The sequence below is a fragment of the Periophthalmus magnuspinnatus genome, chromosome 10, assembly GCF_009829125.3.
Source record: "Periophthalmus magnuspinnatus isolate fPerMag1 chromosome 10, fPerMag1.2.pri, whole genome shotgun sequence".
In the NCBI taxonomy this organism is placed as follows: domain Eukaryota; kingdom Metazoa; phylum Chordata; class Actinopteri; order Gobiiformes; family Gobiidae; genus Periophthalmus; species Periophthalmus magnuspinnatus.
Genome location: NC_047135.1, coordinates 28,798,430 through 28,824,503, shown reverse-complemented (window position 1 = coordinate 28,824,503; position 26,074 = coordinate 28,798,430). Strand labels below are relative to the sequence as shown.

At 37.8% G+C, this 26,074-nt stretch overlaps 2 protein-coding genes across 3 annotated transcripts in view; both read right to left on the bottom strand.

Annotated features, from left to right (window-relative positions):
* Positions 1-26,074, bottom strand: part of LOC117377553 (ecto-NOX disulfide-thiol exchanger 2-like) — a 60,151-nt gene that overhangs the window by 17,301 nt on the left and 16,776 nt on the right. Inside the window, exons 2-3 of one of the 2 annotated variants that reach the window (XM_033973997.2) lie at positions 17,410-17,547; positions 1,826-1,960 (exon numbers count right to left, since the gene is read on the bottom strand). In XM_033973997.2, coding sequence (XP_033829888.2) covers positions 1,826-1,960; positions 17,410-17,547 — 273 coding nt within the window. The remainder of the gene's footprint in view (positions 1-1,825; positions 1,961-17,409; positions 17,548-26,074) is intronic. The other variant, XM_055224897.1, reaches the window with a different exon arrangement.
* LOC117377552 (ecto-NOX disulfide-thiol exchanger 2) overlaps positions 1-26,074 on the bottom strand; it is a 137,048-nt gene that overhangs the window by 94,369 nt on the left and 16,605 nt on the right. The gene's annotated exons all lie outside the window — the stretch shown is intronic.

Here is a 26,074-nt window from a genome sequence, read left to right as displayed (position 1 = left end):
CACTACCGCTGTCGAGTTTATGTTTACTTTTGTGACTATGTTGGCAATAAACTGAACTGCTGAAACACCAACTGGGCTTTTTCTAACGAACATAGGAAATCCCATTAAAGCCCGGAGCATGATTTACTCTGAGATGTGGACAGCAGATGTTGAATTCTGAGGAGATTTATGTCTGTGCTTTAGTCCAGATATTCACACTGTAACTGTGATGACTTATGTCCGGATACACACTACAGGACGTGTTGTAATGTTTGGCACCAAAAAACAAATACAATTAATCTAAACAGCAGATGAAACTACTCTAGCATTAGACACTCCACAAGACTACAATTCCTCATCTGCTTAAGTGTGAACAATGCGCCTCATGCTAAAAAATGTCTACAATAGATTGGAGCTATATATAACATTAAACTTAAAGGGCCCATATTACACTATTTTCTGATCTCTGTTATAATGTTGTTTCCTCATCAAAAACATTCCTGGAGTTGTGTTTTGTTTCATTCACAAATGTTTAACACACAAACACTGCATATTTACGCTGAGTTCTTCTCTCAAAAAGAAAACACTTTGCTCCAACTTGTGATGCCATGTGGTGATACAGGAAGTGCATAACTGCGTTTTTAAACTCCATACACCTTCCTTAGAATCATTACTTTCAGCACTGGAATTGCCAATCTCTACGAAACAAAAGTTAAAACGGCAACTCTTAATTTGAACTACATGACATCACAAGGTGGAACAGAGTATCTAGGTAGTTCAAGGTGGTATCTTGAACTTTGGAGATGTAAACAGACTAATTCAGGATTACTCAAACGTGTGTGAATGAAACAAAACACAACACCAGGTAAGTTTTTGATGAGGTAACAACATTATTACATAACTTAAATCTCACAAGAGTCAATTCTGCCTAATACAAAGGTTTGATCCATGTAAAAGTCCTGTGTCACTGCTGATGGCCTTGTACTGGTCTTTGCTGATATTTCTAGTTCATTTTGGCTCCAGGATCAGAGTTCATCTTCTATTCTACACCACACATGTAGATGTTTTAAGTGGGTCTCAAGATACTCCTGCCACTCACAGGTGCAAAATTACATTATTCATGTGTGTCCCATTTGTGTGTGCCAGATTCAAGGCACTGTTCCATGAGCTACAGCACATCAGGGATGTTTAAGTCATTATCTGCACCTGTGCTGCTCTCATTACAATTGAGAAACAAAATGAGACTGTGAAATCTAAAAAGAAACGTGTCTGAAAAGATTGAATACAGAACATGATCCAGATAATTACAGACACACTAACTATAATGAATTTACAGCCTTTGAGACCAGACTCTGGAGCCCAGCTTCATTAGAATTTATCACTGTTCACATCCTGCCTCTGCAGTGCCCACTCCCCGGAGCAGGAGGCTTTTTATACCATTGGAGATGTATCAGATTTGTGCCATGAGTGCACACTCCCCTTTATATTTCATTTTAGTCAAGTGTATGGAGGACTGCATATGCACTGCCAATGCGCACACACACACACACACACACACACAAACCCCTACACCCCCCCCCCACACACACACACGCACACTGGTGTGAAAAATGCTTTTAAGGTAAAGAATGGGATGTGCTTTAGGAAAAGACTTCTTACTGATATACTGTAAAAGAGTGGGAACAGGCTTCACAATGGAATATTTTAGATGTGTGCCCAACATTATAATGATGCATAAGAAGCCAGGGTTCTGTGAGAATAACCTCAATTGAAACAGTTTCCTTGGTACAGTGCAAACAATACAAGAAGAGTGTTTTTGCAATTGCTTTAAGATCCATGTTCCCACCTGGCACTAGAGTCTGTGTGCTCAGTCCCAGAGGAGACATCCCCAGATTGTTCATGGCTGTGGCCCAGGCACTGGGATCTGACATGGGCATTGCCATCGGGCTGGAGTCCATGGGCAAGTTGTGGATCACTTCTGCTGAGAAACAGAGGATTGGAGTAATATCATTAAAAAAATAAAGTAATGACAGAAAAATGCAGCAAACAGCAACGCTAAACTAGACTGTGCTGGGCTTTAGTTTACTTTTCAGTTTGTATCTGGGAAACAGTTTTCCTCTGCTATTTTACTCTACCCTGACCCCATTTAGATCCAAAATGTTTTTTTTATCATTGTATTCATTACTCCTAATCCTAAGTGTGATTTTTCAACTAATCTTCAAATTATGTTGTATTATATCTGATTATTTTGTTGTTTTGTTTTTGTGTGTAGGCAGCACGGTGGCTGAGTGGCAACACTCATGCCTCACAGCAAGAAGGTTTGGTTCGATCCCCGGGTCGCCCAGGCCATTCTGTGTGGAGTTTTGCATGTTTCTCCCCGTGTCTGGATGGGTTTCCTCTGGGTACTCCGGTTTCCCCCATCAACCAAAACATGAACGCCCTTCGAGACAACTGTTGTTGTGATTTTGGGCGTTACAAAAATAAAATGAATTAAATTGAATATATTTATATCATACTTTAGCTATTCTAAAAGTTTAGCAAAGAGTACATAACTATCCTGCCCAGTTACTTTCCATAGATAAAAGGTGTAAATGCTGCATGACAAGACATTTTCTTCTCACTGTCTCTGTGCAGCTGTAATAATCATCAGCTGAGATATAAGAGAGAAAATGTAAATCTATTTTTGAACACAATATAATGCTGCCAAAAACAAAACATTATAGTTGCCTACACGTTTTGTACTATAATTCATAAACATTGTAAGCCAAACAGAGCACAGACATATGCCTGTGGCTAATTCGACATGATTCTATTTAGATTGTACTTCTCTCTCCTCCTCCTCCTCGCCCTCCTCTTCCTCCCCCTCTCTCTCAGAGCTGCTGTTGCTGCCCTCTCCCTGATGCCAAAGACGACAGCAGTGGTAATAATGAGACTCCTGCACACAGCTCACAGTCTGAGGCTCCTCCTGTGTCTAAACTACACGCCGTGTCTCTCCTTTCAGACGCTCATGTGATAACACTGTTACTTCTCTGTGCAGCTAATTCCCAAAAGTGCGAGAGCAGATGTGCTGGTTTCATAGGGTGATTTTGAACAATTTGGTATATTCTATTTTTCTGGTAATTATTAAACTATAACATATTGTAATATCGTATTTCTAAACCACAATACTGATCTATAGTGATTTAATAATAGACACATGTCCAAAATTATACATTTAATCACAAACACATTAAAGGCCAAAGCACACCAGCATCATGGCTCCTCAAAAGGCTTCAATACATCTCTGCAAAATGATATTAGCATTTTATCTGCTGAGTACTTAAAATGAGAGACACAGCGTGGGACAGTGAGTGGAGAGGAAAGGTGGTGGTCTGAGTTATAGCGAGTTGAGTAAGAGATGACTTTCCTGCACAGAGAAGCAACAAAGGAGCCGGTGTTCTGCCAGGTTGAACACCGGGGCTTTCTATGGCTTTGCTGCAGCTCTCGTGCCTCCCATGCCTCTGCTCAAAGTTTACAGAAGTGTTTCTGTCACAGAGCAGAGACATGTCTGTACTCACCTCTGAAGTGCAAAAAGCATTTTAGACACAGCTCTGTGCCCCGATTCAACAAACAATGGGGGCAGCTCTTTTGCTGCATGTCACAGAGTCCTGTGTGTATTGGCCTTAACAGAAAACTGTTAGCATGTATAATGGCATGAAGCATAGGCTGATTGAAATGTTTGTAGTTTGTCCATGAATCTCTTGCCCTATAGTCTAAACCCATGTCTGGTTAAGATCAGGCACAAATCTGTAATGGTTGCCCGCATAACCCCATGCAAATGATGCACTTGTTGTGGTAAAGAGCAGTTCTACATCTTCCACAAAATTATGAAGCTAGTCTATTTTCATATATATATATATATATATATATATATATATATATATATATATATATATATATATATATATATATATATATATATATATATATATATATATATATATATATATATATATATATATATATATATATATATATATATAAATGTAAACAGATAGATAGATTTATAAATTCTGCTCTTGAAGCAATCTCTAAAGGCCACTAACTTTTGTTTGTGGCACAACCTTGAACTAAAAAGTCAACCTTGGCTTCAGTGAAAAGAGCCATCCTATGTAACTCAATGTGTATTGAGCTGAGAGATAGTCTGGTGATCACAAGTCTCAGGCTTCTTTAGGTGCAATTATTGAATGTTCTTGAAGGCTATTTGTGGACAGAAGAATCTCCATGACAACCACAGAATATAATCATGTAATGATAATGCTGTTCCGCATATAATTAGTGGAATCCTCTCTAGAGCTTTGGAGCTCTTTCCCCTGAACGCAACCAGCAGCACAGTCTATAAGTTTTCACACATTTTCATTTTTCAAAGATGTGTTTCCAGCTTGAGACATGATTGTGTGGAGTGCCAGGTAAGACAAGCACACACTGTTAATATGTTGCTAGAAATAAAACACACAAGGTAGGTACAGGTAAAAGCTCCAGCTAACAGCTCTGAGGGGAACTGACAGTCTTTATTACTTGGCTCTTGTTACTTTAATATTATATATTCTCTTATGCCATTTCTGATATTGGTCTATATATGATATGGTCTAACTTAGAACTCAAATCTATAACTAGGGTTGCCCATTTTGCTAAGTCTGTTTGAATTGCATCATTAATCTCGCTATAATACACATAATGATTGATGACTGACACTGCTCAGTGTCTACATTTAATGACATTTCCACCCTTTTTATTACATGAATAACAAAAGATCTGGAAGAACCTCCAAGACAGAACCATTGAGACCGTCATGGGGAAAGTTCTACGTGATCTCAATGAAAATCTCCAGGACCAAAGTCAGACCTGGAGAAACTCAAAGGCCAGAACGTGATGGACAACAACCATGTGTAGAAGAGAATCCTCCAGACCATCCTGAAAATACTCCTACACCACGACCAGGACAGATCCAAGGACAAGTCCCGGTTCAGGATCCAGACCTCTGTCCAGCAACAGATCCTGGATCAAGTCCCACCAGTCCAGGACGAGGTCCAGGTAGAGGTCCAAATGCATGTCCAGGGCAAAGCTCTGGAAATCCACATCCGTCTCAGTCAACATTCAGAATAGAGTCCAGTGCCAGATCCAAGCCCAGGACAACATTGGGATGAAATCTCACCACAAAGCTCAGTAGAAAGTCCAAGAAAATATTCAGGACACAATCCAGAGCTGTGTCCTGGAGGAGGCTGGCCTGAAAGTTCAGCACAATCCTGAGGACAGAGATCCAGAGCCAGGTTCAGGTTCCCCTCTACAACAAAGTTCAGCAAAAGACGGAGATGCCTAAAGTCCAAGAGAAAGCTGAGATCAGAGTCCAGAATGAAATTCAGGAGAAAACCCAGGACAAGTGTAAGTGCTAAGTGTAAGCAAAGGTCAGGTCAACCATCGGCCCAAGCCTTATCACCTCAAACTTTTCCTGTTGTTTTGTTTTTGTGTGTAGGCAGCACGGTGGCTGAGTGGCAACACTCATGCCTCACAGCAGAAGGTTTGGTTCGATCCCCGGGTCGCCCAGGCCTTTCTGTGTGGAGTTTTGCATGTTTCTCCCCGTGTCTGGATGGGGTTTCCTCCGGGTACTTCGGTTTCCCCCATCAACCAAAACATGAACGAGACGACTGAGACGACTGTTGTTGTGATTTTGGGCGTTACAAAAATAAAATTAATTGAATTGAAAACTGCTGCACCCTTGCACAGCTGAAGAGATCTAAGACATCCGGCAGCGTTAAGCACAACGGTGCTTCTTCTTTAGACAATAAATATGATCAGAAGAAACACCTGTTTTAGTGAATTGCTTTGTTTAAATTTGTTTTGTCAGCAAACTCCAATAAAAAAAGGATATCATCTAAAACTCTCAGTAGGCCTTGAGACTGCAAAATGTGCGGCTGCAATTTGTTTCCAGTGCCCACCACATAAGCTTCATGTAAAGGTTAAGGTTACTGTAGCACATGGGAGATAGAACATAAAGGTGTACCATTCCTAGATTGACCTCTGAAACTGTGAGAAACACTCTCACAGTAGCCAGTTGGATAGAGCTGCAGAGCTGCTTTTGAGACACTATGTGTTTTAGGTGTGGGTTCATTTACTTGGATCTTGATTCATTCTTCTAATTTACTGATGACTCATTTGCTTATTTCATCTGTTTAACTTGGTCAATAAATATTCAAAACACACAGTTTGCATAGGTGAAAGGTGATTTCTAAATTCCTGATATGGGTCCATGTAATGAAAAGAATTTTGCAAACCTTCAGAGTATTGTTCAGCTAATTATCAAAGAATGTATTAATTAAGATAATTGAATATGTTGAATTGGTATACTGAATATACTGAATTGGTATATTGAATATACTGAATATATTGAATTGGTAATGTTTCTAAACTTTTCTTAAGTGGCTCCCCAAAACTCTTCTTCTAGTCAAAGCTTCTTCCTCACAAAGGCCATGTGAGCCCTGCTATAACTTAGAACTTAATCCAATTCTTTATGTCAGTTACACTTTAGAACCCTTACATGACGGTACACCTGCATGAAGAAGATCTAATCAATGTTAATACTACTACAGGAGCACCCTAGTCCAACTGCAAAATGAAACACAGAGAAATGGTCTGAGCACTTCTAACTGTAGAAACTACATCTATAGCAGACTAATGACAGGCACTGCAATCAAGAACAGAATTTTTTTGCATTTCTTTAAATTTGAATATGCAAATCGATGTGACAAACAACAAGTTTGGTTAATCCTCTGAGCTGACAGCTTCACACAACTCTCCTAAATGTTTTCGCTGCCCACACCAACATAGACGCCTTCAGCCCTAAAGTCTCTCTTTAAAGCACTTCAAGTTGAAAATCATCATCGTGGTATTGCTAACAAGTACTAGCATGCTTCTGCCGCATTTTCTGACTCTGGGATGATAACAACACTCTATAATTAGATGCAGAAAGCACACAGCAGTCTCATTTTGACCTCAAGAGCAATAAGGCTGAACGATTTTGTTTGCGATTAGATTTGTCATTTGTAGTCAGCAGTAGTCGAAGTAGTAGTCGAATTCTGTTCAAAGTTCAAAGTTCACATTTCAGACGCATTTCAGAACTACAGGATTAGCAGTTTTTATGCAGACAATTTTTTTTCTTAGCAACATGGACAAAAATCAGGTACAACCGCTTAAACACTGGAGTAAAGTGAGGAACAAAAATGCACACAGACTCGACGGCCTATAAACACTACATCTGCTAAAACCTCTACAATAATCAGACCTACACTTTCACATCCAAGTGTTTTACGATTAGTTCTATCCTCCATAAGAATGTCCAGACGAAACTCTCTGGAGATCAAAACAAGAAGCCAACGTACCACATGGTAAGACCTGGATCGATGGAACGTGCTGAGTGGAAGCCTACAGCTTATAGGGCTAATGAGGAGACTTGGGCAAAGAAAACCCAAGGAGAGAATCCAGATGGATAAGAACAAAAAGAATACTCGTGGTCTGAAAAGTGCAGTAGACGGAAGTTTGGAATAGATTTGACGTTGACTGCTGTGGACTATAATTGCTTCCATATGACAGAAGAGGTTCAGACTATCTTGACACTAGCAATCAATACTTCAATTATTTCACTTTATGACATTTTAGAAGCGTAAATGTCACTTAAGCCTATCAATAAATAAATAAAAAACATAGTCTCATCTATTAACGGGAAGTAAGAAAGTACCATTGTAATGAAATACTCAAATATATAAAATTAAGAAAAACTTCTGCTGTTTCTATCTTCTAATAAATGCTATATATTAAGTCCTCCCAGCTTCCCCTCACTGTCCTCCTGGAGCCGTCAGGTTGATGTGGAGCTGAAGGGAACACATCCAGCAGTGTGCTCAGAATAACCAAACGCTATCGTCTGCACTAAGTCTGGCCCCACAGAATATGAAGAACTTCCACAATTGCACATAAATTATGCTATATGGGAAAAAAAAGTAAGACACTACCTGATTTTTACTGTCTTAAAATGTGAAAAACAGAACTTAATAATTTAAAACTCGCAGTGGTCCAAAGTTATTCCTCACTTATCTTATGCATTCCAAACAGCCTAATGACTTACCACGATGAGTTTATAAGCTCTTTTCGCAACTTTCAAAAGACAAAAGTGGAGTTTTTTTCCAATGATGGTAAAGATAACAGCAACTAGCAAGCTAAAACACAATTATCGAACAATAAAATACTTCAATATTAGATGCAGACAGCACATATACACTGTGATCTCAAGGGCTGCTTATACAATGTATCTGTACTGGGGTAAGACAAACCTTACTCAAATACAGGGGGAAAATTGGGTTCAGGATCTTTAAATAGCATGTCAAACGATTGGCTAAATCTACCTGAAAAAATTGCCTTAATATTTTCAACAAGGGGTGATCTATTGGCGAATATAAAGGAGCATAATTTGATCAGTAATCCTTAACCCTTTAAGGACTGAGCACATTATAGACCAGTATGGCTCGCCTAGGCTTTAATTCTTTTCTAGGCATAAAAATCATGTTAAAGGAAGTATCAGAATGTACTGCATTTTTTCACACACCTACCTCTATTTTACATATCCATCTGTATTTATTTTTCCCTTGCCGTATCAAATAACTGACTGGTAAAATCCCAACAGCACCTGCGCTCTGATTGGTCATCTTCAAGGGACGATGTAAGCACATTACCGTAATGACAGTAACAGATTTAAAGAGCCCCATGCCTCTGCTTTGAGATGCTGTTTGAATTTCCATGAGACACAATTGGTTGCAGAGTTACGGTAATGGAAAGTCCGCAACCACGCTCTATTGGTGGTGATAGCATCTGTCACAATAGGGTTAAAGAAGACATATTGTGCTCGTCTACTATATGGTTATAACCTATGACCCCAGTAGATCATTATGTTATAATTTGCACATTTTAAATCACAATATTCATCTAAAATGACTTAATAAAAGAAATAAGTCCACTGACTCCGTGTTAGAAAACTGGGGTGCCCAATGGGAGCTAATGTGGCCAAAAACATCATCACAATGAAGAGCTGTGGAGCTATCAGCCTCTCCTATGGATAGCTGCAGATCATTTGTACCAAAATGACCATGATGCTGCTGAATCCTACGTATATTATCAATTAAGAAAACAAAATTAAAGAACGAAGTAAGTACGTCACAGTGGCCGTATACCGATGACAGCGAAAATGGGGATTGATCGGCAATATGGTGATTAACGATTGCTCAGAATCACAACATCAATGCGAAAAAAACTTCAAGAGGGTAAATGAGAAGGGGAAACAACTATAAAATTGTTAAAAGCCCTGAAAAGTCGATTTTGCATAATCGGCCTGCCTTTAAGCCTTGTAGCCGTGCAAACAGTAAGCTGTTTTATCCCTTTGGTGCAGTTTGATCCGAACAGACCATGTCCACTAAGCGACCTTGTAGCACTCTGCTGTTTAACAAACACTACGTCCATGTGCCTATTGAAGTCTGAAGGACAACTTGACACCAGTGAGGAGTTAAACCGGCCTGAGACTTTCTTCAAAACTACGGCTTTTCTTTTGAACCAGGAACAGAAGAGGAACCAGAGTCTGTGAATGTGCTGAACTGTTGCTGTTTCATGTTACACAAACCACACAGGGAAGATCATATGTTTTAACCTTGAAAGCCAAAAAGCTTGCGTTTTACTCTCCATAAAAAACATCCGATAATGAGAAGTTTTTTCCTCTCTCCTGCACACTGTCCCGTCACACTCATGCTTCTGCTGCAGCCTCTGACGACTCTTATCAGCAGAGGACCCTTACAAACAGAATCTTATCAGTGTTACAATTAGAACCAGGAAATGTCAACAGCTCAGTGAACCTGATATGGCTTTATCTGGACAAAACCGATTCATCCTGGTTGTTTTCTCAAAGTCTTGTCTAGATGGTGATGGTCAAATGCTGAGGGAAGACTCTTTAGAACAAAACCCTGCGCATCTCCATCCTATTTGAAAATACAACCCCCTCCCATGCCCCAAAAAACCCAAAAACCCAACATTATTTTGAAAGATGTGCATAAAATCTAACATAGCACTAATGGCATAGATTATTGAAATTTTATTGAAGTGTTCCCTCCTTGAAACCATCTCTAGGGGCTGTTTAACATGTTCAACCGCAATGTATCTCAATTAATGAAGAAATGGGATGGTGGAGTTCAACGAAATTGCTTTTTTTGATGGTACTTTGGTGTTGCAATCCATGTATTTACTGCTAAGATGGTTTTGCCCACATAGACTTAAGGCTTTGCACCTCAAGATATGTTACTCTCCGTCCTGGATTCCAATCAAAAGCAGTAATCCATTCATAATCAGACAAATATATTAAGAAGACAAGAAGACAAATGAAGTCTAGATGCTTCGGTTGTTTGTGTGTCACCAGGTGAAACTATATAAAGCAACGCACTGGATATATGCTTGTAATTAAAGTGTGCTATTTTTGTGCCTTGAGAGCATACAGACCCAGGTGTATTGTCAATCTCCCTGCACAGAAGTGGAGACAAGTGGTGACATAAGTACACAACCGCATACACGCACAAGAAAAGGCTATATACTGTAAAAAATGAAAGGTTTTAGACTAGCCTAGATGGAACTGAATGTTGGATTTTGATAATTGTACTGGCTTCAAAGTAATTTAGTTAAAAAAGAGAAAATGAATTTGCCATGTGGTAACAGAAATTTTCCCCACTGGCAACTACACTTTAGCTGAATTAATAAGAAATAAGTCATCTGTAAAGAGCAAAGGAATTCTACAATCAATAACAATTAAAAAAAAGATCCAGTTGAAATCGATCCAATGAGAAAATGAATCAAATTATTCAAATACGAATTGTAGATTAATGTCATTTTAACTAATCTAGATGGTCAATGTTTAGCAGTGTGCAACTTGTCATGCAGTTCTCTAACTATTCTCAAGTCTCCTCATACAATTGATACTTTGATGCTCACTGTAGGCTCTGCTCTGTCTGAATCTTTGTTACTCAGATTAGACTTTATTCTGATCTTTATTTAAATACAATCGGACCATAAAGAACTGACCTAGCTGATTTGTACTGTTAAACAAGTCACTGTCTCAAATAACATTACAGTCAGAAGATAGATACCATTAGCCCACGGTTAGTCACTCTCACCTAAACAGGACCATAACTGCTACTACTGATCACAGGCTCCAGAAAATGTGTTTATAAAATCCATTTTGTATTTGTAATTTTTTTTTTTTAGCTATGTTTGCATATTTTGTGATGCACATCCATGAAGAACACCCCCAGCCTGATGTCAGGACAAAGTATCAATACAAGTGAAAAAACTGTGACGACGTAAAGGCCCTAGGTTTGGATTACTGTGAACAATTCAGATTGAGTTTTGTTTTTCAAGATTTTGACAGTAAAAATCAGATACAGTCCCTTTAATACTTGATATCTAGATCTAATCTAATATGTTGTGGTTAGCTGCATGTTTCTGTGTGGTATAAAGACTGGAATCTGACCAGAGATCCACACAGAACACACACTGATCCTCATATCTCCACGGCTCACACTCTGACAGCTGAAGTAGCCTGTTACATTATTTACTTTCCTCCTGCTGATGAACATTAGCTTGCATTTTTAATGCTCAAATCCATTAATCCCTGTGAATTTAAGTACACCTAACATCTGCTATGGGCCTACAGAAAGTCAGTGTACAAGCAACGTTGGAATGTAACTAAATACATCATGTAATAATAATAATTTTGAGTAACTGTATTGTGATACAGTTACTCTTTACTTGGTGGTAATCAGAATACAGTTACTTTCTTAAAATCAAATAAATACATTGTGGTCTGTGTCATGCATAAGCATCAAACTGAACAGTATAAGTGAGAAAACCAGTAAATATAGCTCACAATTGTCAGTGTGATTTTCCCTTCTCAATTCAGTGATAATGAAATTCAGAACAGCACACCACATATACAGCAGTTTAATACTCAAAGTATTTTAAGAATTCAGAATACATACTTTGAATGTATTATGCAATGTATTCAGTATTCTGTAAGTAAATACATTTTTAAAGTATTCTTCCTGGCACTGAGGACAGGTGAAGAGATTATGATAGGATCAGACTTATCTGGCAGAAACACATTTCCTCCTGCAGAGACAAAACTCCATGTATCAAAGTGAAAACTGACATGTTCTATTTGGCTTATTTGTCGTAGCACAAGTGAGATCCCAGGATGCCTTTCTTAGAAATGAAATTGTAACATTTCAACTGCCCCTGACACATGGTTTTAGTTCAGCTGAAAAATAACCCTGACAAATGAACTCAGCGGACCTGAGGAAAGTCCCACTCGTTTGGGTTTTACAGAACAGTGCTTCTATCATCAATCATGAAGATTGACAAATACTAAAACTTCTCCACAATGTCTCTTGTCAGCACAAAACAGAATTTCTGTGGTTTAAATTAAGACTGCCAATATTCCTGACATGCTTGATAAATCACTTAAATGTGTTTTTGTGGACAACAGCACAACACTATGTGGAGTTTTGCTTCATTCAAATGTCTACAATCATGTCTGTTTAGGCTACCGTCTTTATAAAATACAAGACTGGTGATATTATGAGTGTGACTGTGAAAAATTAAATAATCAAATACAACTTATGCTACATGTGTGAGAATATACTGTCTCCTATTGGCTGAGCGATGCCAGTGTCTCCCTGATGTGTGTGCAGTGTGATGCAGCTGGATGCCTTAAAAATGACAGGGAACATTCAGAAACTATTCATTTTGGATCTGTTTTTATCAGCTCAAACTCTAAAGCAGAAATTTCTCCACAACTACAGGTTTATTCAACCGCCTTCCATCAACAAGCTACGTGCAAGACACGTCAGATAACAGATGTCTTCACACAGTGGTGACATTCAGTCTAATATAAACAAATAAAAGCACTGGGCACCAAAGTGAGCTGAGTGAGTACCACAGCATCATGAAAACGGTTTATTCAGGAGGATTTAAAACCTGAGTCTACAAAGACCTGCAAAACCTCACATTATAACCTAACCATTTTAGCTTCACATTGTTTTTTAAATTTTTCTTTTGGTTTAGACGCTGTATCTTAGAACAAAAACAACCCAGAGATGGTCTCACTCAAAGGTAGGCACTCTCCAATTATATGCATGTGTGCTTCACTGAAAAACTTTTGGGATTCAACTTTTTAGATGCAGTTTGAAGGTTTGAATTACTGCTTTTGGCTTATTCGGAGGTGCAGTGTGTTTATTGATGTGTTTACTTTGTGTTGGTAAAATGTGCTTTATAAATCAAGTTGGATTGGATCGTAAGTGGTTCTGTTGTTCAGTGTGGAGCAGGTAGAATGTGGCTCTTATTGTGCCAAGGTTGGCTGTAGTTGTAACTGGTTTTGGCACAGCATGACTCTAAAATGCTTGAGCCAGAACCACTAACGCTGTATGCTGCTTGTAGCTTACATAAAAACAACTGGAATTTCTTTTATGTGCATTATAGATTTTGTTGTTTGATGGAAACCGCTCTGGTTATTAACTGCGAAATTACACTATCGAATGCCTTGATAAATAATACATTCGTAATAAATAGGCTGCTTATTTACGGTGGCGTGATGAAGTAAAGGCAGTTTTGCAATGTCTTGTGGGACGTATAATAGCTTCAATATTCATTTTCAGTGTATAGAACAACACAGTATAAAATGTATTTATAAGAAACTACTTGATAAACTGCCTGAATATCTCACTTGATTGTCAAAATTTGATACGGGAACTTTTAATACAAGCTCTCAAGTCTGAATACAAGATCTGAAGTCTAAAAACTAGCAGCACTAGAGCTGAAATTGGGAAAAAAGCTTTTGGTTATTTCGCTTTCCCAAAAATAAAACACATTTCAAGGACATGCAAAGCTGGATACATCGGTGCCACTAATGCGCTTTAATAATCTGGTGATAACATTTATAATCACACCTGCACCTGTTTTTAATGTTTTAAATAGACCTGTTTGTTTTTGTTTGTGTTTTTCTGTACTTTAACTGGGCAAAATAGCGTCTGAGTACTCTCATTAGGCTCTCCCTGTGTAAATAAAGAAAAATGAAAGCGGAATATTTAAACCGTAAACAGTATTTTATTATAAGATGTAGAAAAACGGGACTGACTTCACTTTTGTATATTAAAAACAGAATACGTAATAGGGAGGTCAAAGCTTTGATGCTGAGACTAAACAGTGTCAGAGCCCAAGACACAGCAGGTACATTTGTGAGAGGGGAGCGTTCATTAAAGATTCATGGAACTTTTCATTGTGTCCAAACATGTCTTTTTCTCCCTGCCACAACAAAGTACAAACATACAGTTGCTCTACTAAAGCTGTAAATTACCCCTAATCACTGCGAGGTAATTGCACACATGAATACATTTAAAAAGGAGCGTGGGCCTCTGTAACAGCCGTCAGATACAAAACAAAAGTGTGGATTTTGCTGTTGATACGAATATTCAATTTTAATACTAAGATACAAGCTTGAGGTTCAGTCAAAAGCATCGAAAATCAGATACTAATTGTTAATAAAACTAATATAGAAACTAGAGCAAGTTTTGATCACATTAACAGGACAAAAGTTGAGCTTACCTGAACAGTTTTAGTGTAATTTTGAGCATGGTTACATCATTTTGTGTATGAAAATTACATTATATTACCAAAAAAGAAACACGGATTACCTTAATTGTGGTATCAAGTATTGAGTTAATTTCTTAGTATTGAAATCACACTTCTTGATACCAATATTGATACTGCCATGATAATAAAAACACACTTTTCTAGATAATATAATGTAAAGTCAACCTGGGATAATAGCAGTTTATTTAATAGTATAATGTGGTTTGTTGTTGGTAGTTCAGATATTAAAAAGTCATAGCTCACCATTTTATACCATTTGAAACTGTTTTAAAATAGAAAGGTCAAATTTTGTCCTATTTATGATTTTGTATTGACATCTATTTCAGATAACAGTATGATTATTATCAAGGTATATACATTTGATAACCCTACTTTGTAATATCATACAGTCAATGGTACTTCAATTGATAGTACTTCAAACCTGCAGTCTTTGTGATTTGCTAATTAACAATTAATCTTGCAATCTTATTTTGCTGTTAAAATGAACAAAATAGCCAACCAGATGACCTATATTCTGCAAAATTGACTGTTTCTAACTCTATTATATGGGCGACAGTGGCCTCAGTTAGTTGGTCGAGTGTTTGTCCACCGACCTGAATGTTGGCGGTTCGAATCCCGGTCTCGCCGGTTTGAGCGGTCAGATCCACAGACCCATAGGTTGGCAGCTCACAGATGAATACTGCGTGTGAATGGGTGAGTGGTTCCTTGATGTAAAGTGCTTTGAGAGTGTTTAGAATCTGACTATAACACACAGATTTTTGACGAATCTCAAACTCGATTATCATTTTATCTATATATGAGTCCCACGCATCACTCACGTATTGCTAATGTGGTATAATTTGCTATAAACATTTGATCTGGTTGAGGAATTTGAGGTTAATTGACAGACGCTGATGAAAATAGTTATCTAATTATGAATGAAGCTGTATGATTCTTCACAGCAAGTATTAATCTACTCGTAATTCAAACAGCTTCAAATAACGAACATAACAAGCTCTTTAATTACAGCCTCATTTAGATTCAAAAGCAATTCATTAGTGACTTCTACTTTATGGAAAGGTCTTGTTCCTTTATAATTATGGTAACTGCTGTTAGGTGTAAACAGCGGAAGAACAGAGGGGCTTTAAAGGTTTGATGGACAGCTGGTGTTGGCATGGAAACAGACAGTACACAATCGGAGCTGAGCAGGCGCTTTCTGTTGCCACTGACCTCCGCAAACAGGCCAGACAGACAGCGCCTCAGGAAATGGCAGTTTAATTGAAAACAACAACAAAATATAAAGTCTATAGTGCCCCCAACCCAGGAGCTGCTTCAAAGCTTTTCTCTGCAGAGAGGACTTGCATCATGATGGACACTGAGGTTTAAAATGAAAGCTGTGTAATAAGGCGAGACACTGCTGCTTTACTCTGTCAACATCCAAACTTTCACCTGGAAACTACAGCGCTGGACAATTTGCACTTACAGCCCCACCGTGAAACTTTGAGGCAAAAATAGACTACTTCTACCGCGGCTTTTTTTCCTTTTGGATGTTTTTATTGCACAGAAAAAGTCCTGAGCATCCTGACTCTCATGCAGGGAACATGCCACCTCCAGAAAGTTACACAGTAATGCTTTAAAGACGTTATTTGTATTATTTCATTTGGTCAAATTGCATTAATACATATGGGACAGTGCAGTTTCAAAGGGCCACAAAGGTCACATCTTAAAGTAGCACCTTCCCCATTTTGATTGTGATTGTGCAGAAGGATTTTAAATCCAAAATTGAGGTGAAGCTAATTTTTTTGCAATTTTTTTTGTATCTAAAATCTCAACAAAAAGAATGAAGATATATAAACCTTTTTTTCAGATTTACATGTCTGAAATATGTGCAATTTTGAAATTTATTTGCACAAACATGAAAACGTTATACGTTGGAAACTCCTGTGATATCCTGTGAAATTCATAACTATTTTGTTTCTAAATACTTTTCTTTAATTTTTTCAGAGCATTTAGAACGACCCTTCACGACATTAATATGAGTAAATACAGCACCGAGGAACAAACCCTCATTGTGCAGTGGTACTTTGAGTCACATGGGTCAAATTCACAAACCCAAAATTTTAATACCAGACGCCTGAGCGTAAATGCCATTAAAGGAATAATAAGTCGTTTTCAAATACAGGGCAGTATGTGAACTCCACAGACCTGACTAGTCCCGATTTCTTCCTGTGGGGCTATTTTAAAGAAAAGGTGTTTGTGAATAAACCTCAGACAATAAACGACTTAAAAGTAATATTGAGGATCAAATAAGAGCCATAATGCTTTTAAATGTTATGCAAAGTGTGTTGGGTAGGTATATTCATTCATTCATTCAACTTTTTTTTTTTAAATTAGGTCATTTTTACTTCTTGTAGTTTAAGTAGTGATAAGTTCAAGTGTAAGTGAACAATTATAACCGTATATATTGCATAAAATCTCGGAAGGTTCAGTTTAACTACTGCTAAAATTTGGTGAGTATAACTTAAGAATTATAGGAAATATTGAAGATTTAAAAGTGTCAGTGACTTTTGGGCCACCCCGTATTTATGTGCGTAACCTCAAACTGATATCTCTAAACTTGAAGATGTTTTCCTCTATTTTCGCCTGCAGTTTCTCACCAGTGTAAATACTACAGTGAGGTAGTAGTACCTGAAGGCAGAGTGGACCTCTTCCTCTTCTTGCTGTTCTCTGCTCCGTTCTCTAAAGGAGGACACTCGCTCACCAGGGAACTGTTGAACTGCAGAGGATCTGAGCTGGTCGCAGGGTCAAAGGGCAGAGAGTTGAGTCCTGTACAGGAAACAGAAAGGACATTATCGATGATGTGAGCGCAAGGGGTAGTTTCGGGATTTTATTGTGAAAGGACACAGGGGACACTAAGACAGCACACTGTAGGGGCGGGTCACAACTTTGTATCGATTTTACTCTCCCTATAACATTTATCAGATGATGTTTCTGCAGTTCATCAGATATGAGCAAAAATGTCTTGGTTTGAGTTCAAGCATCGCAATAAAAGCCAACAGACTGTCAAATTAAAAACAAAATTACAGCATATACCATCTTATTAACCTGATTTGGAAGATTCTACAGCAAATTTCTGTTTAAAGGTGCACTATGTAACTTTTGCGGTGGAGGATCAGCCAGTTGTTTGTCTCCATGGATGTTATTGCTTTGCCAGGAATGTTAGATAACCTAGTATCAAACCTAATCATCTTGCTCGATTTTCCAAATGACAGAGAAACGAGAAAGTGCCCACTGTATCGTCAACAATTATGATCAGATGATTTTGCGGGATTCAAACACCAATTTTGATATTAAACATGCTCTATGCTCTGTATGTCTGACCAATATACGTCAGTGTTCTATACGTACTGTAATTGTATGTGTTTCTTAGAGTTCTTAATGTATGAATTTGCAAAATGTAGTTTATACTTGATTAATAAAGCTGAACATTACAAGAAAAGTGGCTGAGTAAAAACGCACTAAATGGAAAAATACTCACATTTTTATATAGTGCTTTAAAAAATCAGCTCAGTAAATTAATATCAATTGATTCAAAGTTAAATTTTTCAGTTTGGGCTTTACTGCTGTAAAACTGGGCCATCCTCTAGGCTAGACTCTTTCTCAACCTCCCATTAACTTAAGTTGAAAAGCACCAGATGGTTAATGCAGGCTCATTAGATGTGACGGGATAATTTAAGTGTTCATTTACCTCAACTGTTAAATATATGACCTTTAAAGATTATTTTAAAGAGCCCATATTACGCTGTTTTCTGATCTCTGTTATTACGTTTCCTCATCACAAACATATCTAGAGCTGTGTTTTGTTTCATTCACACATGTTTAACACACAAACCCTGTATATTTAGGCTGAGTTCTTCTCCCAAACAGAAAAACACTCTGTCCCACCTTGTGATGTCATCATGTGGTAATACAGGAAGTGGTTCGCTGTGTTTTTAAACTCCATACACCTTCACTACAATCATTTGGATAATTTCAGCTCTGGAATTGCCCATCTGTGCTGAACTAAAGGTAAAAGCCAGCTGTTAACTTGAAAACTGCTGCTTCATGACATCACAAGGTGGAACAGAGCATTTTGAGCTTTGGAGATGTACACAGACTAATAGTAAACAAAACACACCTCCAGGTATGTTTGTGAGGAGGTAACAACATTATAACATGGCTTAAATCTCACAAGAGTCAATTTTGTGTAATATAAAACCTTTAATGAAATAAAGGCTTTCCATGATTGACTTGAAGCGTGTACGGCTTTAAGAACAAACTGTGATCTACGCATCTCTTTGTATACGATATAACTCCTCACAGCTCACACAGCAGAGGTGATGTATGAAGGGTGTGTGAGTGTGAGACTGTTAAAAAGGTGGAGTTAATGGATTCACACAAGCATAATTTATCATTACAACCTGTCCTAATTGAAAGTCTTAAGTGTGAAAATATTTATCTCCAACTAAGAATCTAAAAATAATCAGACCCAGACAATATGTTTTTTTTTTTTTTTTTTAAATGGTATAATTTGGTCACGTTTTAGTGTTAGTTTTAGTAAAAGTTGCTAAAAAAAATGGTCAAATCTTAGCTGAGTTGTATACACTGGTGTATGAATGTGTGTGTGAATAGGTGCGTGGTTCCTGTATGTAAAGCGCTTTGGACTAAATAAAGCTAGGAAGCAATACGCAGTCATATATTAAAGCTCAAATCTACAGGCTGATCAGGACTGGGTGCAGTTTGTAGATGCCACAAACATCAAAATTGTTGATGAAACTCTATATTAGAATATGTCTGTATACAGCCTGTTGTATTTAGTCAAGTTTGCATAAAACCTGCCACCGCTGGGTTGATGCTTTTGGTATAGTATTGGTCTGTCTTCATGCCCATTGCTTGTCCAAAATAAGTTTCCTCATTAGGAGACAATAAAGGCTAATCTAATCTAATTCAATCTATTGCAAACGTTTTTTAGTCAACTCAAAACTTGCACAATAGGTAAAATCCTCCAGCTAAGGTACAAAGACAAGATCTGGCAACCCAAAGGCATCATATACCAAATGTAGGTCACGATAATGACTATATAAGCCAATTGTTCAATATATGAGAGCTGGATCAACATATTTTGGGGCTAAAAATGTATTATGTTTATAGTTTCTTTGCAATAATGTGGAGATTTTTATTGTAATATGATAAGATTCGAGCTGCAGAAGGAAAGAAAAGGTAAGTTCTGTGAAAAATCTTCATTCTCTCATTTATCTATTGCTGTCTTTTAATGATACTGTCTATTTAAACATTTGTCCACTGGCGTAAAGTAGTTTCAATATTATCACTTATCGCTGTATTTCTCTGCAGCAATGTATCAAAATGTGTTATCATGACAGGCCTAAATACATGTACAGGATGTCCATATAGTCTTTTTATGATTAAAAAAAATATTACAAAGGCAACTGATAAGATATCTTAATCAGACTTGTTCTATTGTACTCAGTGGTTTCCCCTATATGGGCATCGTTAGTGCCACGAAGCAGATCAAGATGGCCATGTTCGCTGTAGCAGAGACTCATCAGTGGTTGCAATTGCATGTTATCTTTTGCTTTAGTTCAGTAATGTCCCGTATCTTTGTTCGATTCACGATATCTTTAACATAGCCCCATAGAAACCATGATACACATTGTGCTTTCTCTCGAGGAGTAGACATTTCTTAGGTGTGGCCTCTTTTATTAAGACGATGCCTGAAATACAAAAATGCAATGTGATTAAAAACTTTTATAACCACAGAGTACAATACAACAAATCTAATTAACACATCTTTACTATATTAATTGCCTTTGTAATTCAATTTTAAAATCGTAAAAATAAGACTTTATGGACACACTGTACTTCTAGAGAGTACGTGCCTGTATTTGTCAGCACCCAAACCATGAATTTGCTTTAAAACTACACTATAAATACACCGATTTTAATCCAGTTATAACAACATTTTCAAGGCTTCAGCTCTGAGCCCAGCGCGAGCCAGCTGACACTTCCTCCATCCAATCAAATGAGCTTCAGTCACCTGCTGCGTGCTGATAAAACAAAGTCATGAGACCTCCAGGACTAAGTCTGTTTTCACACTAAATGAGATATTGTTCTGTTCAGAGAGGAACCTGAGCCCAGCCGCATTAGGAGGTCTATGAGGGTGAATGACGCCAATGACTGACGGAGTTAAGCAGGGGATTCAGAGGCGGGCTAAGAAGCTATGGCACTCTCATACAGATATCAGCCAAACTATTCATATTTATAGACAGACTAAAGCAGGCACCAAAGTTTAAATGAGGGCTAAAATGAATTGCAGTTGTCATAGTTTGTGTAGCCTGGTGTGCTAAATACTGGGGCAATGCCAGTGTATGAAAACAATAATTACATCAGACAGTATTGATATTAGCACTGATATACTGTCTGTAATTACAAACTGATCCAGTCTATATTTTCTATAATTATGACAACTAAAAGTCTAAAATGAATACTGACGCATCACTGTTGCTGTGGAAACGGATCAAGGACATTTTGAAGCACCCTGGAGAAAAAAAAAAAGTTGCGTTTTATCACACAAGGGCACTGAGTTTATTCAGAACACTTTCACAAAACACTCCAAATTCAACCAATGAGGTGATTTAATCCCTAAAGAAAAACACGCTTATTGTAATATGAGACAAGTACAAGAGCGAAATACAAGTGTTGATCATTTTTCATTTTCCTTTTTTTTTAAGATGGGGTATTATGCAAAATCGAGGTTTTTTTTAGGCTTTCTGTCATGTTATAAAATTGTTCCATCATCAAAGACATGCCTGAAGTGATTTTATGTCATCCATCTCTCCCGAGCTCTATTCAAGCCCTCCTTACAGTGAGTAGTAAGATCCTATCTACAAGCCTACTACATCACCCAAGCTCCAGCACTGCATTTTTCCACAAATATACAAAAACATGGTACAAAACAACTTGACAAACATGATGTGATGTGCAGTAGTTTCATTAACGAGATGCACACTGATTGTAATGTGATAGCGCTCTTAAGGGGGAGTGCGGGAAGCAAAGGAAGAGGAGACTCGGAGCGTCTCAAAGCATCAAAAAAACAAAACTGAAACATGTTAATACGCTGCTTTGGGCAAATACAGCATTTTCAAAACAATAAAAGTTAACACGGTGATCTAAATATGTCATGTGCTAAAAGTTAATACCCCATAGAAGGTGAAATATGGCGACTGAAAGTGTCTAGATAGAGAATATTTACGACGAAGGCGTATTATGAAACTGTTGACATCTTTTGACATGTGTTAGTTTGTATTTAATCTGTTTGTTTAGACTTTACGGCTATAATAATCAAAATACACTTATGATTATTGTTATAGTCGACAATTTCTGATTCATTGTCGCAGCCCTGTCTGTGTTTCAACGTGTTTGCGCAGTGTAATCAGAAAATAGATCAGATTTTCTTACTTTTATTGAGTATTTTAAAACGGTGAGAAATGTCACCGACTCAAATCAGTTAATATCACGAGTATGCAGGAAACTTCAGTTCTTGCAAGGAAAGGTTTGGGAAAGGTTAATCTATTCCCAAAAATACAATGACATTTATACAAAGTAGTTTACTGGAGTGTAAAGCAACACATGCAAATAAACTAGTAATTATTGTCTGTTTAGAAGACACATCTCCCCACAGCAGCTCTATGCCAAAGAGAAATCTGCAGAAGATCTAATGGCTTGATTATTGATGCAAGGAGAAGAGAGGCATCTCTTCTCAGCTACCTGGCCTTCTGGTGAATTTATACCTATTTTATTACACTCAATAAGGATGTGGTTTGTATTCTAATCCCTCTGCACTCCAAAGGTTAATGAGACAACAGCAGCTGATAAGGTCATGTCCACTCTCATGCTCACGGTCCAATGGGAGGAGTGCGCTGGACTAATATGTCAGAAAGGAACTGTGTGGAAAGCCTTCTGGACAAAATCAGTAACTATTTGTTTCGAAGTCAATAGGAAACAATAGTATCCGTCACATTGGGATAGCAGTACGGCCAATGAACAGGAAAACAGGTTTATAGTATGCAATAGAATCAAACTACTTGGTACAGGATGTCCTTGGAATTTTCTGTAGTACTACTGATATATTTGCATAACATACCGAATTTATTTGTAAAGAGCTTTTTTCACACTAGTTAAAGTACAAAGAATACCTACAGGGCTTAGTAAAGCACCACCAGATGGCGCTAGACCTGCATCTGTTGGGGCATTGAAACAATAACAGGCTAAAAGTGATGTCTGCTGGTAGTAACTTACTAAGCTAAACCAGTGAGAGAATTTGAGCAGTTGAATGGTCAGAACTTGCAAGATTTATGAACATTATAAATATATTAACAGGTTTTATGGATTAGAACATTGTGACATAAAAGGAATGCATTTACCTCTGAATGCAGGATTTCTGAGATGTAAAAATGAAGTAAAAATACAACTCCAGGTATGTTCTTGATGAGGAAGGAATAGTCATGGTCATGGTCACATTTTTATATAGCGCTTTACATCAAGGAACCACTCTCCCATTCACACACACATTCATACACCAATGTACGCAGACGCAGTTAAGTGTTTTGCCCAAGGTCACAACAACTGCTTTCACCTGTGGGAGCTGGAATCGCACCGCCAACCTGTGGGTCAGTGGATCTGACCGCTCTAGCAGTGATGTTTATGTTGAGAGAGGGGTTCGAACCACCAACTTTCGGATCAGTTGACAAACATGAGCACCAACTAACTGAGCCACTGTAGCCCAAATAATAGTTAGAAGTTAAAATTTTACAGAATATAGGCCCTTTCATTGGGTTGGTTATTTTTGTCATTCTAGCACCAAAATATGCATATAGAATAAGGCTGCAAGATAAATCACAATCAAATCAAAATTGCAGTTTAAATGGATGTATTATTCTGGTGTCTTATTCTGGATAAACCTGCTAACACTGTAGTTTGGACCAGTACAAACATGTTTTAAATGTGACTCTTGTATTATTTTGTCAGTTCATATTTCTTTTCTTTTCGTCAGTTCTTCTAGACGTGTTTGAAATATGAACTTGGAACAGCATCCTATTATTAAAACATAAATCAGAAATCTAATCCCACCTCAATGCTTGTCAGGAAAAACCACAATCAGATATTTTCCCTAAATCGTGCAGTCCTATTTTTACAAAGAATCCACCACATCTTTTGCCATCTTTTAAACAGTCTCGGCAGTTATTCCATTTGGAAAATAATAGCGAGGATGAAAAGTGCAAGACATAAAATGGACATTTCCAACTATCTGGCCGCAGTTTTGAAAGACAATCTGTGTTTCATCACAGTGGGCTCTAGTGGCTGAAGTGTGTCATGAAAAATGTAGGATGCGTCCGGCCAAGTGGCACAGAATGGCCCGTCCTTCTAATTAAAATGGGATCGCGCAGCCGAGAACGCGTCAGATATTTCAGTCATTTGGAGCTGTCGTTTTGCTCATAAAACTCCACTTGGTTTCACTACTCTCTCGCACTTGCTGTCTCGTCTTCTTAGATATATGCCTTATTGGATCTATTCCAGGGATTACAGTTGGTCTACACGGATTTGCTCTTTTCCAAATTGGCACGATGGTTTCCACATTTGAGACACAATGCGATGCCCCAAACAGCCACAAATCTGTCTAGACTAACGGAGAAGAGACCACAAACGCCTGTATAGACCAGCACTCTTATTGGCACAGGCCCACGATAAAACTATATGCAAGGCCCCAAAATTACACTTAAGCAGATGGCACACATGGGGTACAGATGGACATGTTTTGAGACTAACACAGTCAATTGAGAAATATTGTTTTTATAGCCTTTTCAGAAGCAATTATTCACTGCCTTACATCACTGTGCAGAAACCCTACAAAGACCACTCTTTATTTTAACAGCGCAATAATTCTGCCAATGTGTAATGATGGATAACAAAACATTGCAAGACTCTGGGTAGAAGCTGCACAATTTGGGAAAAATATCTATACCTAGGATTCTGAAATTTGAACGGACAAAGTGTATTTCAGAACATGTTTTAGAGATGGGATAGGATATTTTGTTGTTGTTGTTTTTTTGTGGAGAAAGTTGTGGCACTTGAAGTATATTTTGTACTTTGTCTCAAGCTGGGATGTTTTTCTCTCGCTGTTAAATTGTTTTGCTCTGAGTTTCTTTCCAAATGCATCCTTCTCCAGAGTGTCAATACAGGCGAGAGATGCGACAGATGGATCTTTAAATAATGTGTCTTTGTCTCATTGTGTCACTCTCTCACTGAAGCCGACATTATGGTACTTTATGGTTCTAGGAAGCTGCTGATTTGACTGAAAAATGTAGTGCCAATCAAGATGTGTTTACGCTAGACCTGTCATGATAACAAATTTTGAAGAAAGATATATTGCTACAGGGAAATATTACGATAAATGATAACATTGAAAACAACTTTATGCCACTGATTAAGAATTAAATAATGCAAGATAATCCCAGTAAACCATTTTTGAATACTCTTTCATTAAAAGACATGAGCTGCAACAAATAAACAGCAGAATGTACAAATGGAACAGCCTGGGCAAAACATTAAGAATATTCATTTCTGGTGTAAGTGTCAAAGAGGATCAAGAGACTGAAACATAAAGTCAAAAGGGTTTAATGAGTTCCACAGGTAAAGTGAACAATGAAGCAACAGACTCTCTGGAAAGGATAGAAGAGAGTCCTGAGATGTGCGTGGTGACAGCTTTTATAGGGTCCCCCAGTGTGTGTGTGTGTGTGTCTTTGGTTGTGGGTATGAGGAGGATCCTTCTTCTAGTCTACACGGCGTCTTCATAAGGCCCACGCTGGTCTGCATAGTGTCTGTGTTATTTACTCTAGCAGTAGTAAATCAAGATAACAGTTGATGTAGTGCTGCTCTGCTAAGTGTAGATACCTTACAACATAAAAAAAACAAAACAACTTTAAGTCCAGTATTACAGAGCACTAGAAGCATTAGCTCAGTATGTATGCCTCTTGACATGTGATCGGTGCATGTGTGTTTGAATATCAACGTACTTATGTGTATGTGTGTATAAATAGGTCTTCCCTACATTCATGATAGATAAGTTTAGTTTTTTCTATAAATAGATTTTCTGCCATCTTGTGTTCTATATGTTAAGAGGGTTGGGCAAAATAAGTGTTAAATTTCAGCCAAACTCCTTCAGTCTGTAGAAAAACTGAAGTATTATGTGCTATTTTTATGTTCTTTTTTGTGATATTCATGCACCATATAACATGAT